This window comes from Apiospora hydei (assembly GCF_038363865.1).
Source record: "Apiospora hydei strain CBS 114990 chromosome Unknown utg000004l_segment0_segment0, whole genome shotgun sequence".
Taxonomy (NCBI): Eukaryota; Fungi; Ascomycota; class Sordariomycetes; order Amphisphaeriales; family Apiosporaceae; genus Apiospora; species Apiospora hydei.
This window is the reverse complement of record NW_027117363.1, coordinates 1184171-1200429: the sequence shown is the minus strand read 5'-3', so window position 1 is coordinate 1200429 and position 16259 is coordinate 1184171. Positions and strand designations below refer to the sequence as shown.

General features: G+C 53.7%; 5 protein-coding genes across 5 annotated transcripts; 1 reads left to right on the top strand and 4 right to left on the bottom strand.

The window, feature by feature from the left end:
- Positions 1-523: 523 nt before the first annotated feature.
- PG997_002892 (uncharacterized protein) lies at positions 524-3791 on the bottom strand (the record flags this gene model as incomplete). Its single annotated transcript, XM_066807207.1, has 2 exons — positions 524-3614; positions 3727-3791. 2 exons carry the CDS (start codon positions 3789-3791, stop codon positions 524-526), a joined length of 3156 nt encoding a protein of 1051 aa, XP_066670825.1.
- A 1465-nt stretch (positions 3792-5256) lies between these two features.
- PG997_002891 (vacuolar sorting) lies at positions 5257-7598 on the bottom strand (the record flags this gene model as incomplete). The annotated part of the gene is made up of 4 exons (XM_066807206.1): positions 5257-5381; positions 5449-7056; positions 7227-7422; positions 7521-7598. 4 exons carry the CDS (start codon positions 7596-7598, stop codon positions 5257-5259), a joined length of 2007 nt encoding a protein of 668 aa, XP_066670824.1.
- A 750-nt stretch (positions 7599-8348) lies between these two features.
- Positions 8349-8982, bottom strand: PG997_002890 (UBC-like protein; the record flags this gene model as incomplete). Its single annotated transcript, XM_066807205.1, has 3 exons — positions 8349-8617; positions 8717-8874; positions 8939-8982. 3 exons carry the CDS (start codon positions 8980-8982, stop codon positions 8349-8351), a joined length of 471 nt encoding a protein of 156 aa, XP_066670823.1.
- A 2842-nt stretch (positions 8983-11824) lies between these two features.
- PG997_002889 (uncharacterized protein) lies at positions 11825-13220 on the top strand (the record flags this gene model as incomplete). The annotated part of the gene is made up of 4 exons (XM_066807204.1): positions 11825-11831; positions 11912-12328; positions 12393-12778; positions 12852-13220. The coding sequence occupies 4 exons, from the start codon at positions 11825-11827 to the stop codon at positions 13218-13220; spliced, it is 1179 nt and encodes a 392-aa protein (XP_066670822.1).
- A 1022-nt stretch (positions 13221-14242) lies between these two features.
- Positions 14243-16035, bottom strand: PG997_002888 (uncharacterized protein; the record flags this gene model as incomplete). The annotated part of the gene is made up of 2 exons (XM_066807203.1): positions 14243-15619; positions 15640-16035. The coding sequence occupies 2 exons, from the start codon at positions 16033-16035 to the stop codon at positions 14243-14245; spliced, it is 1773 nt and encodes a 590-aa protein (XP_066670821.1).
- Between the last annotated feature and the right edge of the window lie 224 nt (positions 16036-16259).

Sequence of the window (16259 nt, the reverse complement as noted above, 5' to 3'; positions counted from 1 at the left end):
GATACGAAAGTGCTTTTCGTATAACACTTCTTGTGGGTAATCGACCGCCCTGTTAATCCAATCAGATGTTATACCCATTGGGGTTAACGTCGTTATATCCTGCGGAATGGACATATCATAACGTTGTGTTACTGGCACCAAGTTATCAACGGACAATACAGTATGACATAGTCCAGTGGGAGCAGCGTTCTCTTGCTAATAAGGGGTCACGGCAAGATACTCTAATTACACCATCACCTAAATAAACCAAATATTGTTCGCAACATGTATTATTATACTAGTACTGAGAATTTCCGCTTGCGCCATTCCATGAGTGAATGAAGGTACTTGTCAGCAGCAACCACCGATGCAATGAGGCGAAAAAGGAGAAGATGGAAGGAAGTAAGCTCCGGCCAATGATGAACTCCGAGCTCCAATCCCGTCTCCCGTTTGTGCAACCCGAACCTGCCCCTCCATGTGAGCGCCAAAATGACCCAACCATATGTGCAAAAGAAAAGTAGCAAAATGAGCTAGGCAGTGGCTCTCATTTGGCTTTTTCGACATCCGCCACGTTGCTCTTCACAGATGTGCCGGCCTTCTGATTCCTCTTCCTCTCAGACCGTCCCGAGAGGCCGTCCGAGCCGGTACCGCCACTAGCGCCATCCTCGTTAGCCTCATCTCCGGTGACAAGCTTATTGCCAGCCTCTTCCCAAGCCTGCCGCACCTCGAGGGCTCGGGCGTCCCAGTCCTTGGCTTTGGCCTCCCACTCCTTAAGGTCCTCGGCGTACAAGCGCTTCTGCTCCGCGGCCTGCTCCTCAAAGGGCTTCTTCTGCTCCGCCGTGGCTTCCTTCCACATCTTGCTCGTCATGACACGCACCTCGTTCGGGCTGGGCTTGCCCTTGCCAGGCCGCCGCCCCAGGGCGCAGCGCTGGCGGGCTACCTCGAATTGGGTCTTGCTGTACAGCAGGTACGCGTTACCCGCGACTTTTTGAGGGCGCCAAGGCCTGTCGCCGATCTGCGAGTATATGTGAGCCCAAGCTGCGTCCTCGTGGGCGTCGAGCTTCGCCTGTTTTGCGGCCCTGAGCGAGACCGGCGCTGCCGCATCCGAGGACGCTTTGCGCTTGACACCCTGATGTGCCACAGCGGCCGTTGATTCTTTGGGGATGACGAGAGGTACTGGAATGTCGATGGGACCAAGCATGGCATCTGCGACCTCGGAAGCCGCACGAAGACCTGAGAGATAGGCACCGTGAACTGTCGCCGGATGCGTCCCGATGGTATGTTCTCCCGCAAAGTAGAGATTGCCAACCGGGCGTGCCATGGTTTCGTAGTCGTCAGGCTTCATCCCAGGTCCTGCCGAGGAGTAGGAACCACGCGCGAATTTGTCCGAGCCCCAGCGTGTGACGATTGCTTGGGTAGGGTTGGGCACCTTTGGGCCACATATGCTGCGCAGAACCTCCGTAGCCTCGGCCACCAGGTCGTCATTCTTGGTGTGTTCGGTATCGAATCCGGCATCACCGGCCATCAGGGCGAGAAGCACCGGTACTCCACTCATGTTGGATACATTAAACCACTGGAAAAAGCGGCCTCGCTGAGAAGTGTACTCGCTCTGTCGCAAGCTGTGGCGAGACAGGGGATTTCGTAGTACGCCGAAGATGTCGCAGTTAGAGTCCCAGAAAGCTTCTTGGTATACGAGGATGATCTTGTTCAGGATACCAAACCCGAGTCTCCCAATGACGTCTGTTTTCCACGGAGGTAGGGGCGGGTCAAACTCCACGTTACCGTGCTTCAGCACACCCAGTGGGATGGTCGACACAACGTAATCAGCCTCGAGGGAGTACTGCTCGCAATCAACCCTGGCTCTGCCCTTGCCGTCAGGATCGTAAGTAATCTTCTTCACTGCAGATTTCTTAACAATGTTCAATGGCGAAGGAGACATGGACAGGCCCCAAGGCACATCCTGATACCCGCCAACAACCATGGTGTGCTTCCCTTCCCACTCGTTGCCGGCATCGATATCCCAACCACCTAGACTCAGCTGGTTGTAGTTAATAGCATTGCTGTATTCCAGGTTCGCAATGTGCCAGTTGATCAGTCTGTAGTCCTGTGGCGTAAGATCAACGATCTCTCGATATTGCGAGATCGCCTCATCCATTAAGGACCCGAGAGTGGTTGTGGGATCCTTTGCTGCGGCCTCGAGATCCAAATCCCGGTCCACCGTCACGCCTTCCTTCAGAGCCCACCCCATCTCCTTGGCCTTGAAGGCAGCCTTATGAGCAGCTGGCGTGCCTGGCTCAACATGCGTCCGGCCTGTAGCTCGATCGGTGGATACAGGCACGAGGTCAACTCGAGGACCCAGACTCTGCTGAGACACTGGCGGGGCCTGTGGTAAAGCGGCCGTGGCTTCTTCCGTCTGTGCGATGGTCTTGTTTCCTTCTGAATTGCCGTCTTTGCCTTCATCCATCAAACCTCTGTTACCCTCGATCAACTTAGTAGGCTCGTTCTTGAATTTGTAATCGCTGACTCGTTCGAGGCAATCATTGTAGAGTTTCTCAACTAGCAAGTCGCGGTGAGAGTCAACCGGCTTGCCGTTAGCATCATACAGTATCGCCTCTGGCTTTAAAGCGTAGTAAGGCAGTGCCATCTGCCCCCTCACCAGGACGTGGAGGGGTTGCCCCCGGTCAAAGCCTGTGATGATCATTCCTCCGGCTTCCACGCTGTGCCGTTTGCCCTTGAAATCGAACAGCCGCTGACTCCGGCTTCCATCGACAGCTCGCGAGTAGACACGACCGCCCAGGCGACTCCTGCCTTCTAGCATAATGACTATTGGTGGATCTTCTCCTAGTTCCTGAAACTGTCTGGCATACTGCTTTGCAAGCGCATCGAGATGCCGGGCACAGCCGAGGCCGGACAGCCCCGCGCCTATCACCGCTATTGTCTTCCTCTTCCGGTTTAGAGAAGGCTTTTTGGGACGCGTTTTCGACAACGGGACTTCGCAGCAGCCATAGTTGATGTATCCGCGGCGCAATAACCAGTCGTAGCATACATTGGCAACATCAAACCATCTTACATCTTTCGCACAGCCAATTGCCTCGTCACGTGCGACCCCTATCCGGGGGTTGTTAAGCCACAGCCGCAGGATGCCATTCCGTATGTTCAGGTAGGTTGTGACCTGTGCGTGGCTGATGTGGTCTCGTAGCATCAAGTACTCATCCTGGTGGAGGGCGTAGGGGTTCATTCGCGACCGCTCGGCCGCCTCAATGCACTGGTGTGCGTAGTCATACGGCGCAACGTCAGTGGGTATTGACACCTTGGGGCGTACATCGAACACTTGTCGCGGCTTGGCTTTAGTAGGCGTAGGCATTGGTTTCGTGGGCACCTCCGTATCTACTGCTTCCGTAGGCACCTCCGTATTTACTGTTTCCGTAGGCGCCGTGTCCGTGGGCATTGCTTCCGTGGGCAACGCTTCCGATGTGACGGGTGTGGTGGCTTTGCTCGATGGCGGCGAAGGTGGAACCGATGAGAGCTCCGAATTATCTGACAGTGCCGAAGCAGTCGAGGTGGTAGATTTCCTCAAACTTTCTTGGAAGCCTAGCAGGCTTGCATCGACGGCAAGATCCTGGCCCTGGCGTGACCTATGCGACGACTGGTCAAGAACGGATTTGAGATGGACGGTATGAAATGGAAGCAACGAACAAATGCAATGGAGATTCGCAAGAAAAGAACACGCTCCAGAAGAATACTTACTCGGTCTCATCATGTGATGCGGAGCCGGATGCTTGGCTATTCATGTCATCGGTATCCATATCCATGCCGTCTATTCGAACAATGATTTCAGATTCGGTCCTCGGCGTGCCTTTGGATGTGGGTGGGCCGGTGTGGGTGTCAAGCCCGGAAGGCGAAGAAGGAGTAGACGCGAGGTCGGGATGACGATGGTCGCCGCCCTTGGAGGAGGCCAAAACTGATAGATGTAGGTCCAGCTGGTCCAAGTCCACGGCCGGCTGGGGCCCAAAGCTTCCCCTCCAACAGCGTTGTCCCACGAGTGCTACTCATAGTCCCTCGGTTGTCCCGCTGTTCCGCTAGAATGATCAAAGTGGACGTTTGGTTTCGGTATCAGGTGTATATACGGATTAGGATGCTGGTGGACTGGAATAATGATTGGGATGACCGCAACTTGGCGACTGATGGTGGTGGTATAATACGGACGCTGTTGTGTCCATGCGAGTCCAGCACCCCTTCCGCTCGACGCCCCAGCTATGCCACAGAAGGTGCTACCGTATAATCATATCACGAAATGGGTGGCTCGATCTACTCGGTCTTATTAGCCCCATGCCGAAACAGGTGGTTCCATCTGAACGATGGCTCTTTATAACATTGATTATCCCCAATGGCGAAGAGTGATCGGAAGGGACTAATCACAGTGAGAAGACTTGGCAAGTGGGCACTGTACCTCTCTAGACTGACTGAACTGCCCGGGTTATTACAGCACAGCTTACTCCAGTGGCAATTGGCTATCAGTCGGGTCGAGGCGAGGATTATTCGGTGGAGGCGAAGGATATTAAGCCGTGCCTACGATAGTCAATTGGCATTGGTCGACTCGGGCGTGCGTTTGATTATATGCACCGACACAAAGGTCCTTACGGGAGAGGGCGAGGGAGAGATATGTAGCAGAAAGACAGGCAGGTAAATTCGATGTAGTGAACGGCTACAGGTGCGCAGGGTGGAGCCACTTCCGAAGCTGTTCTGTTTCGCCCGTCTCGTCACGTGCACCCCAACTAAGCCAACCTACTGCTTCTCGCATCATGGCATCGGCATACCACATCCGGAACGAAAAACGCCGACCACTTACACACACACACACATCCATCGTCATCGCAATGCCACCTGTACAGTTCCATGGTTCCAATGTTGTTAATTCATCTCTTTAAGGGGAAATGAAACACTGAATCAGTATTGGAATACTCGTGTATATCTCTCGAGGGGTAATGACAGCACGAACACTACCCAGCTATCAACATCACGACCGAGCTGTATCGCTTTTTGTATACGACGCAAGACGCCAGATCGACACATTGGCCTGTTCGCACTGCTTGCGAATAACTCCTGCGACTACACTCAGCTGGCTCCCAGGAAGCTGCTGGCATTGATGCAATTTCGGTATAGTTGCCAATCTGACAGTCCTCAACACTGCACTTCAATGTATTGCAAGATATGGGTATATCGGTAGCGTGTACCCGCCACCATCATCACTACTCGCTTGGCCGACTGCAGTCTCAACTACGCAGTGCCTGTCGCAGGAACCTTCGGCCGTTCTTTCGCATACGATTCCTTCTCGATCGCCGCATCCATCATCTTATTTCCGCTGATGATCGAGGTCGTGCAAATAACGATATTTCGCCGGGCTGATGAGAGAAGCAAAAGTATTAGCAGGGGGAGCAATATCGTGTGAACAAGAATGGGGAAACCAACCTTCTTCCTTCTTGGCTATAAATCGTAGCGCGGCAATTTCTGTAAAAGTAATGCCTCCAACGAAGACAACAAATACGGTCTTCTTCTCACCGCCCCCAGACAAGAGAGCCCGCGCCTTGACTGCTTTATCCTCGCCCTTTTGTAAATCATCAAACGTCTGGCCCCGTGCGTGCTTGACGGCTTCATCGAACCCCCGCCAGCCCTGTGCGCCCCCACCCGTGGTTGTGCCCGTTGAAGTCACACCATTACCGCGTGTAATGCCCAGCAAGTATTGCTTCTGTAGTATACACTGGACAAGCCGAATCGAGAGTGGTGCATAACCGCTGTATGTATATGCGATATCGTTGGGATCGTGTTCGTTGACCTCGTCGACAATTAGACGTAATTGTTTCCGGAGGTATGTGTAATTGGTCTTTGTGCCTGTCGCCGTCCCAGATCCTGGTATCGGTATCATGCTTGCCATTGGCGATGCTCGGGAGAGGAATAGTTGTAATTTCTCCAGGTTATTGAGCGTGAGGAGGTGCTGGTAGCCGTAACCTTCCAGAACCAGACGCCGGAACTGGTCATATTCTTTTGACTTGATTCCACCAGAGATACAGGAGTAAATACTGATAAGGCGCAACATTTCCGCAAGAGGCATGTCTCTGGCAATGAGTTCTTCGATGGCATCAAACTGGGAACTGGGGTCGGCGCCGGCGGCCAAGTTCTGTTGTACCTCGAGCATCCGACTGAACTCATCCGTCTCCGTATACTTCTTGATTTCTTCGGCGAGGCCTGTATGAATCTTGAGACTTTGCTGTTCAGCTTGGTAGCCTGGCAGTTTCTTCACAAACTCCTTGAGCTCAGCCGTGGTTCTCGACGTATGCCGGCTATCGTAGTCGCTCTGAAGACGCCTAGCAACTTTGTGAAGAAGAACACCGACAATGGCGAAATTGGTATCGCGCAGGCCATCGTACAACTTGTCGGAAGAGTCAAGCTGTATCTTCCGCTTCCGCGACACTGAGCTCGCTGCTGGCGGTGTGCTGGATGTACTGGACGATGGTTGTTGGGCCACTGCTCCCACAATGGTCGAGTCAACGTCCGCTTGGTTGTTCTGGATCTTGAAAACTTCATCAATGAGGCCCTCGTAGGTTAACTGCTTGAGCAAAGGGGTGACCATATCGACTTCGCGGTCAATAATGATGACACTCTCCATTGTGTTGCTGGGCGTAAGCCCGGTCCTGCAGGACTCGGATGTGTCGTCTCCGGCTAATATCTCTTGTCGCATGCGCACAAGAAGTGTCGAGACCCGCTTGGCGTTGTCGCCCTTGCCAATAACCCTAGGAAAGAGACCATGTTTGGACTGAATCTCCATGAGAGCTTTGGCCATGAGAAAGGCCGGTGTCGTGTCCCTGCACAGGTATAGATCCCGAAACGAGTCCTCGAGCTCAAGGGATAGAACGTCTCGTTCGAGAGGGAAGAAGTATAATGGAAGCTCATGAATGTTGACGTCGCCCAAAACACCACTCTCCTCCAGCAGCTTGTCGGCAACCAGTGTTCGGCGGGGCACCCAGAAGATGTGAAATTCGTGGCCGGTTTGGCTCTCACGTTGTAGTCGCTTCACGTGCTCTATATTATATATTGTTAGCAAACCACAACGGCATCTCACGTCTCCAGCATGCGATACACGCTACGAGCTACTCTTGTTCTGTTCTCAATCACGGCAGAGCGGTAAGAGACTCCCCATGCGCATACCAGACAGACTGGGACCAAGAAACAAAGGACAGGCGCTCACTCACCAGCAATAGCCCCCGCATGGCGGGCGCATTCGCCTCGCGCCATGAACACCACATTGCGCTGGCTTGTATCGGCATTGTTGTTTTCGATGAAGAAGAACTTGTCCACACCGTAATCCTGGAGCGTCGAGACCTTGACCACGGTGCCGATTGGGCCGGCAAGACTTCGTTCAATGACGAGGTTCTTTTTACCGCGGACCTAGAGAGAGAAAGAGGGAAATGGTTATTGGATGTTCGTTCGTGCGGTTCACAGCGATCGGAGGGGGGAGGTTGGTGGGTAGAGGTAGCCTTACTTACAGATTCTAGAAGATAGAGAAGGTCTTTACGAGCCTTGTCCTTAATCTGTTCGGTGTCGAACCCCACATGAGGAGCCATTATGTATGCGCTCTCTTCATGGGGGTGGGAGGCTCGAGGGAGAGGAGGTGGAAGCGTGAGCTCGCGAATGAGGTCACCAGGTAATCAGTGTGAAGCCCAGGTGGGAGCGCGAGTGAGCATCAATCACAATCAGTTGGGCGAGCTTCCCGAGCTTCAGCACAGCACAGCATGCACTGCACCGCGACCGGTGGATTCTGGGGTTCGGGCGAGCTCTAGGCCCGTGTCGACGTCACAGGGAGGAACACGCTAAAATTAGCACTGTATCGTATCGCCGGATATCATGTGCCAGAACCCCACCAATGCCTTCCTCTAGCCGACCCCCAAGCCGGAGGAATATGGGATTTCAAAGAATTCCATGCGGCCTACATAATCATCTACGGATATACTCCAGATACGGAGGCTATAGTAACAAAACGCAATGCTGATTTCTCAGTTTGCCTCCTGTAGATAGTTGCGCAGCCGCACTACACTACTCTGATGGCAATGCAATCGCAATGAAGCCAAGGACTAATACAAGGAAGAATGACAAACCGCACTCTTGATGTCATTGTGCCGGCTTCAAACCTAGCATTATAAGCTACAGTACGATATCTTCCACCAATGTTTCTCATATCGTTCCCCATGTCGTAGAATTCTTTGTGACCCTGTTTGCCTTTGGTCGGCAGGCGCCAGAACCGCAATAGCTATGTGCCGCTCTGCTGGGGTCTGCTGTAGGTAGCCTCAGAGTGGCCGGAAGAGGATATGCGCCGCCTATACTTCGTTATCGTGATAGTAGAACTCGATATCTTTCGGCCGCGCTTTGTTGGTGCTGACGAAATCCGCGTCGCCCTCGGGCCGGTGGTTCTTGGTGTTGCCCGTGAGCATGCTCTGGATGCTCATACACACGCTCTCGACATTTTGTACGGGACTCCAGCCCGAGGAGCCCAAGAGGTCCAGGCAGATGATGCCGTTGGAGTAGATGTGCGGGTGCATGGGTATCGGCCGGTTTTCTTGCTTAGTGAAGACGACCTCGGGAGGTTCTGTGGCGGCGGAAAACTAGGTTAATACCTAATTCATGATGCTTGCAGATTCCGGGGCGCACAAGGGATACGCAAATGCCTGCATGCACGCCTACATACCAATTGGATATTGCTTGCCGAACCGGAACTTGAGTCGGTAGGTCTCGCCGGCGTAGATGGGGTTTTGGTCGAGGACCTGTATGTCCAGCAGCCATTCCTGCAGGTCGTCGGCCTTGACCAGCGTTATGCCGGGCGGTAGGCTCTTGGATACCTGCTCGCTCGAGAAATCATCAATACCTGTCGAAACGCCAACAGCAGCAGTGACACGGTGGTGTAGCTTACTTTGCGAGCTCCTTACCCAGCCTCTTTGTGCCCAAGGAGGACATTGTGGTGGTTGTTGTGGTCTGCGGCGCAAAACAAGGTTGGGGGTGACTCTCCTCTCTGTGTGTGCAAGTTTCGATGGTGGGGGTGTGATGGTTGGCGGCAACGTGATGTGACGGAAGCGCTCAACTCAACCGAGTCGGTTGTAGAGAGGCGGTGCTCAACGCCTGGTGTCTGCCAGGCAACCACTTTAATCGAAAGTTCGAAACAACGGCCGTCTGTTTCGATATCCACCGGATGTTGGTGCAGTGTTGCTTCGATCTCTGCGGGATGCTCGGTGGATTGCCTACATGTAGGTAGGTAGTCGCTTGCTGTGAAATAATCAATAATCGGCAGCGCAGGCGTAGGAGAGTGTCGTGCGGCACGGGAGGAATGTTGAAAGTGCGGCCGGCGCGCAGGATGCGATGCAACCCCCCAGTTATGGGACCTAGCGCCGAAGTGGCGTCAACTTGGATGGAGAGCCGGGCAACACTGTTGATCAGCAGCACCCATCCATGCCAATGTCTTCAATGGAATGGACGGGCTCGTCGTCTGGGACTTGACCGCCAGGCAGGTAATCACAATGAGGGGATTGCTGGGTGTCGTGGCAGGTGAAGAGAATTGAGCTGAAACGCATTTGGAGTGGAAGAGGTTTAACTAGCCCTCAAAACAAATTCGGTGCATGCCGTGCAATCAGGATGGATGCATCTCAACTGTGACTAGATGTAACAAGTCTGGACGAAATTTGAATCTATCAGCTTGGGGTGTCAAACGAACATGCGCGTGGTCAACAAGCTGTATACGACACTCTGAATCGGGAAACCATCTGATACATCCAAGTAATACCACGGCGGGCATGTCAAAAAACACCGTCTGACCACCGCTGGCCACCTGAGATGTAATTTCAATGTTGCTAGTGGGAGTATCATTTACGATATCTTACATTGATGGCACCACCGCTGGCAGGAAGGAATCGCTAGAAGCGCATATGCATGTTTGAGCAGACGGGCCCCTAGATCATTATCCAAAGCCACATACTCAACAAGTAGAAAAAAAGAAAGAAAAAAGAGATATAGCTACCGGTTGACTGGATCATGGTCAACAACAGTGATCGTATTGTACGTACGTCAACGAAGTTACTGATGGACATGGAATCGAGAGAGTCCAGACGAACATGCGGCCACTAGCAGAAGTATTATCCACCCCGCTGGCTAGTTGGCTTAGGACGCTGACTTAGGTACATGTTTGTCGGGATTCTGACAGGATGAAAGATGTATATGAACATCGATTGTACACCCTTTGAAGCTCAGGTATGTAAGTCGCATCGTCAGCCACATCGATGAAGATACCAGGTGCTTTTCTATATGTAGGCCATCATAGGCCATAGTCGGCCAGGCACGAGTCACGGGCGAAAGAAACAATCTCTCCTCGTTGCTGTTTGTTGACCGTGCTTGTGGAGAGCGCGCTTACGAAGACGAATCACCTGGCCGGATCCTGGTGTAACTTCTGCTGCTGCCAATTACTGTGCTGGCGTTGGCGGCATACCCATCTGTTGCCGACTTCCCGGCTTAGCCACTATGACATTCTCCTGGCCAGTACTCCGCGGGCCCGGCCCCTGCTTGCTGTTCTGGTCGCTCCGTCCCGCCGTTGGAGATGTTTTGTTCTGCCGTATCAGTACGCCGAAGAAGGGTTGCAGCCAGGCAATTTCCTTGACGGGTATGTCGCTGGTAGGCACACAGCAGATTTCGCCTAAGAAGGCTGGATGTTGGGCTGTCTCGGTCATTGCGGCTGAGCAGCCACATGGAAGGCTGTATATGGCCATTCCCCTGCTGGTTCGTAGCAAGGCTCTTTTCCCGTAAGTCAACCTAGCTCAGTCCAGCCCCGTACAGTCCAAGTAAGTCCCAGGGTAGGTAGGCTGTGGGTAGCAGCTCGTATCGCATCGCATCGTTTCATTCGCACACGCCAGGCACAGCCTTGTTTGTTCAATGTGACGAAGTAGGAGAGTTATGACTTGTGTCATCGTGCGTGTGGCCTCCGGTGCGCATTGAATAGGCTCTGGGAGAAAACCTGCCAGCAGCCATACCTGACCGGTCGCATCCTTGTTGTGGGAGTGAACATCAAACAACGAGTACAAGTAAACAGCGCCCTCCCTCCGTCGATCCTTATCCGTCAAGAGGTCGCGGCAGTCCATCTTCGAGACACTTGACACTTGCTACCCAGCAGCGCAACTCTCTGGATCCCGTATTACGAAGCCGGAAACCAAATTGATTTCTAGAAGACAAACCCTTTTCTTCCTTAACGCTTTCTTTTCGTCGGATCATATTTCAGTCAAGCCAGGCTACCACGTCTGTCCGCACCTGTTCAGAGTTCACCCCTGCTTCTGATTGACTTATATCGGGACCCCTGCGGCTCAGCCCCTCCCCAAGAAGACCCTCCTTTACGCTCTAACGTTGGACGCCAAGCAAGTTATATTTACGTCCAGCTGAAGCCCACTCTCAAGCGGCTTCAATCAATTGCTGCTTCTGGGTTTGAAAAGTGTTGTTTTTCAGGTTAACCCGCGCCTGGCTTCGGGCTCCCAAGTGTTCCCCCAAGACGAAAGATTATCCAATTTTCCCGTCGGGTCTCCAGGCCTCCCAGTCCAACAAATACGACGCACGCCGCTGCGTTTACGGCCAGACGGACTGTTTTTCTTCTTCTCCCTCGAAACCACCAACCAGCATCATTACCCCACCTTGACCCTCCTAGTTCGATTCTCATCACCTTTCCTCCTCAGTAGTCGCGTCCCCTAAATTACATACTTATTCCAAGTACACCCTTCGCCAGTCCAGCGACGACTGCGACCTGCAAATACCGGAATCCGCAGGAACAATGAGTTGTAAGTCCATGATCTCGTGCATAGTCGCTTTCGGCGGGCGGCAAAACTGTGTGCTAACCCGTTTGTTTGTTCGCTTGCAGTCTCGGGGATGCTCAGCCGCCTTCAAGGCCAGCCCGACAGCTACGATAAGAAGGCAAAGTACCGATTCGGAAAGACGCTCGGAGCCGGCACGTATGGAATCGTCCGAGAGGCCGATGGCCCGACCGGCAAGGTCGCCATCAAGATCATCCTGAAGAAGAATGTCAAGGGTAACGAGAAGATGGTCTACGACGAGCTCGACATGCTGCAGCGCCTCAAGCACCCTTCGATCGTGCGCTTTGTCGATTGGTTCGAGTCGAGGGACAAGTACTACATCGTCACAGAGCTCGCGACAGGCGGAGAGCTGTTCGACCGCATTTGCGAACAGGGCAAATTCACAGAGAAGGACGCCTCCCAGACCATCAAGCAGGTGCTTGGAGCGGTCGACTACCTTCACCGCAACAATGTTGTTCACCGAGGTGAGTCTCTCCCCACAGTGGCGGTTGTCGACTCTATACTGTGTTGCTAACGCCCAATATCCAGATCTCAAGCCCGAGAACCTGCTCTACCTGAGCAAGGACCCCAACTCCGATCTGGTCCTGGCCGATTTTGGCATTGCGAAAATGCTCGACACCAAGGATGAAGTTCTCACCACCATGGCCGGATCTTTTGGCTACGCCGCCCCCGAAGTCATGCTGAAGAAGGGCCACGGAAAGCCCGTCGACATGTGGTCCATGGGCGTTATCACTTATACCCTCCTCTGCGGTTACTCCCCATTCCGTTCGGAGAACCTCCAGGATTTGATCGACGAGTGCAGCAACGCCCAGGTAGTGTTCCACGAGCGATACTGGAAGGATGTCAGTCAAGACGCCAAGGATTTCATAATGCACTTGCTGCAACCTGAAGCCGACAACCGCTGGACAAGTCAGGTACGTGATCAATATCCGTGCTCAAGCCAACAACCGGCATACCAAAAGAAGCAGTTACTAACACCCTGTATAGCAAGCACTTGACCATATCTGGCTTAGCGGCAAGAATGCCACCGACCACAACTTGTTGCCCGAGATCAAGGCCTACATGGCCAAGGCGCGCCTCAAGAGAGGTATCGAGATGGTTAAGCTGGCCAACCGTATCGAGGCGCTCAAGATGCAGGAGGATGATCCCGAGAACCCCGACTTGCCTCAGAACCCCGCCACCGCCGCGTCGGCAGCGGCTGCTAGTGGCAAGGACAAGCTCAACAAGGCAGTCAAGGGTGCCATTTTCCGCGAAGTGGTCATGGCCAAGGTTCGCGAGATGAAGGAGCAGGAGCAGACGCTCAAGGTCAAGGAAGAAGTAGAAAAGGAGGCCAGACGAAAGAGCTTCGGCGGCTAGAATGGTCCGGCAGGATTTTAGCAGGGGGTGGGGAAGGGGGAACGTCGTTTAGGAGATACCCTTTTTGAGGAAGAAGAGTTCACGGAGGCAAACTACGGGAAGTACATAGAACTGACCAGGCAGGGTCTGCTTGGAAACTACCTAGTCTTTTCGCGCGGAGTCTATGAGGTATCGAAGGAGGATGAAGGCCATTCATTTTCACAAATATCCAGAATCGCTAATTTATGTGCGGCAATCTATCAGTTTGGTGACGATTCGATGAGCATGTCCTGATAACCCGTCATGCTGCTATCTTGTCTGCCGTAACACTGCTATTCCAGTCCGGTACTTAGCACAGCATACGCAGTGTATTACTAGGTCAAGGGATAGCTCAAAGCGCAATTTTGATGCCTGTGGATTTCACTTGAGGAAGTCATAAAATAGGTTATCTTTGATGGTCGTATTGCTCTTTAATCATTAACCACTACCAGCCTAGGTATCATGCAAATGCTCCTTCCTCTCTTGGTACAATAGATAGAAAAGGATAAAAACGTCCCAAGTCGTAGTACATGTACACACTGCCCTTTTGTACAACACAGTACACATACATTAGAAAATAAGGTGAAAACAAGAATAGAAAATAGAAAACAAAAAGATCAAAAAGACCTTGATGATGATAAGAAGCATTATTGCGACATCGCAAATGCCTCCTCTTCCCGCCTGACCCTTCGCCGCCCCTCCCTTTACCGAGATAAAAATGGGAGAGAAAATAAAATGACAGAACTTTCTATTGGTGGTATTATGCCGAGAACGCCTTTTTCCCATTTGGAAACATTTTGCTTCCTTCACCCCCTGACCCAAGTTTGGCTTGGGGGAAGAGGTAAGCCACAAGTAACGGTTGACCATCATAGGTCAAGTTTCTGCAGGTTTGGATCATCCTTCAAAGCGCAATGGATGACCCGATAGAAATGCCGTGTAATAATGTAGGTAAGGTGTTGATTATGTTTAGGTGTTAAGTCCCTGGGCAGAGGAGTAGTTGGTGTCTAGACACCGAGCTCGCCGAGGACTTGCTCACGCAACGCCTCGTAGCGTCGGTTATCGAACCGTTTCCTCTGCCAGCCGCCAGCCCGGAGACGCTCGATCCGGTCCCGCAGCCCCTCGTCCGAGACCGTCGATGCGGACGGGACCGTCGCCCCGGGCCGGGCGATCGAGGCGGCAGACGCGGGCCGCTGGATCTGGACCTGGTGGTAGTAGCTCGTCTCCTGTCGCGCGTTCATGGACGGCGTCATGGTCGCGTCGGACGAATCGCTGTCGCTGCTGCGGGGGCGCGCCATCCACGGCTCCGAGGGGATGTAGTAAGGGCCCGTGCTGGACTGCGACCGGCCGTGACTGTAGTTTTTAACATTGTTGCTGTTGTCTTTGCTCCAGTCCGGCACCGTGAAGTAGGTCGGGTGCTGTTGTTGCCTCTGCTGCTTTTGCTGCTGCTGCAGTTGGAATTGGTGCTGCTCCTCCTCCATCCTCCGCATGTGCGCCTCCAGGTCGAAGAAACCCGGCGACGCTTGTGTCTTGGGCGAGTAGTTGGCGTGCTGCTCGAAGACGGCCACTGTCGTGGACGTGGGCGTCGGCGGGCCGTCCGAGTCCTCGGCCGAGGAAGACGAGGCGGAGAAGGGGGAGATGTTGCGCGTCAGCCCGGGAATGGACGGCACGGGCGGCACTTCGGGCACGGAAGGAACCTCAGCGGCCTCCTCGGACGTCACGAGGAGACCTTCGATGGCGTCGCGGTGGTATGCGATTTGCGAGCGCAAGGCCGAGAGCTGCGAGACGAGGCGGTTCATGGACCGCGTCTGGAGGAAGAGTTCCAGGTTGAACGTGTGGCCGTCATCGTCGGCCGGTGGGGCCGGTGTTGAAGACCGCTCTGGGAAGGCGAGCCTGTCTCGCGGTGAGGGTGCTGGCGATGCCGGTTCCGGTTCCGTCTCGGCAACTGAAGCAAGCGGTGCCGATACCGAAGCCGCAGACTGTTGCTGTTGTGATTCAGGCTCGGGCGTGCCGAACAAGTAGTAGCTCTCCTCCCATCCCAGGGTGGGACTGTCCGGGCGCATGTAGGGGTCCGGCTGCAGCGAGGGCTTGGTGACTTCCTCGAGGTCTGGCAGGCCCGAGAACGATACCTTCTTCTTCTTCTTGGTGGGGCGTTTGCCGCCACCCGGCGTTTCGTCGCCCGAGGACATTGAAGACCGCGGTGACATGGCTGATGCGTTCATGCAGGAGCTGAGAGACAACGAGGGCGAGTGCGACGCGGTCGAGGACACGGACCCGGATCGGGACTTCTGGGTGGTGACCTCCTCCGCTTTCTCGATCAGGATTGCCGCGTCCTCGTAATGCTCCCGTGCGTCCCGCAGCAGCTTGGTGCGGTAGGTGGAAGACTGAGACAACGGCCGGGCACACATCTCGAATGACGAAGCGGCGTAGAAGTGCAGATAGACCAGGTGGAGGGCTCAACGTTGGACAGGTCTTTTAGATTATCGAGGATTTCGCAGCACCTTGCTGAGCAAGTTCGGTACTTGCGGTTGAGATACTTTTGTTTCACTTCGCTGAGTGTCTTTTTCCACTCGTCCGCGGTATAGGGTAGGACGGTCAATTGCTGGACTGATGTCGATATTGAAGGGCGCCTAGGGTTCCTTGATACCACGACGGGCAATGAATGCTGTCGACGATGCGTCGGGGCCGAAGGACTCGAAGGTTCCTGTACTGAAGCTCGCCTCCTTGACTGATAACCACCGGAAGGGACTATTCGAGAGGCGCCGCCAGACGGCAGGAGGAGGGGTATAAGTCCACCCATCGTGAAGGATGCTGGAGTATGGCCGGGTCCGGAAATGGTCCAAGTCACAACGGACGAACTCTCAGAAAGCGGTTCCTAAAGGAGGGTCCGCTCACGGGACACCGCCCAAGTGAGAGAGGTTGGGGTATGTTCCTGATGAGGCCTCAGTAGCGAGACTAGACGGAACCCAATCTCTGTCTATACGCAAAGGAGTTGGAGCGTGCAGCTGCTATGGCGCAAGACAA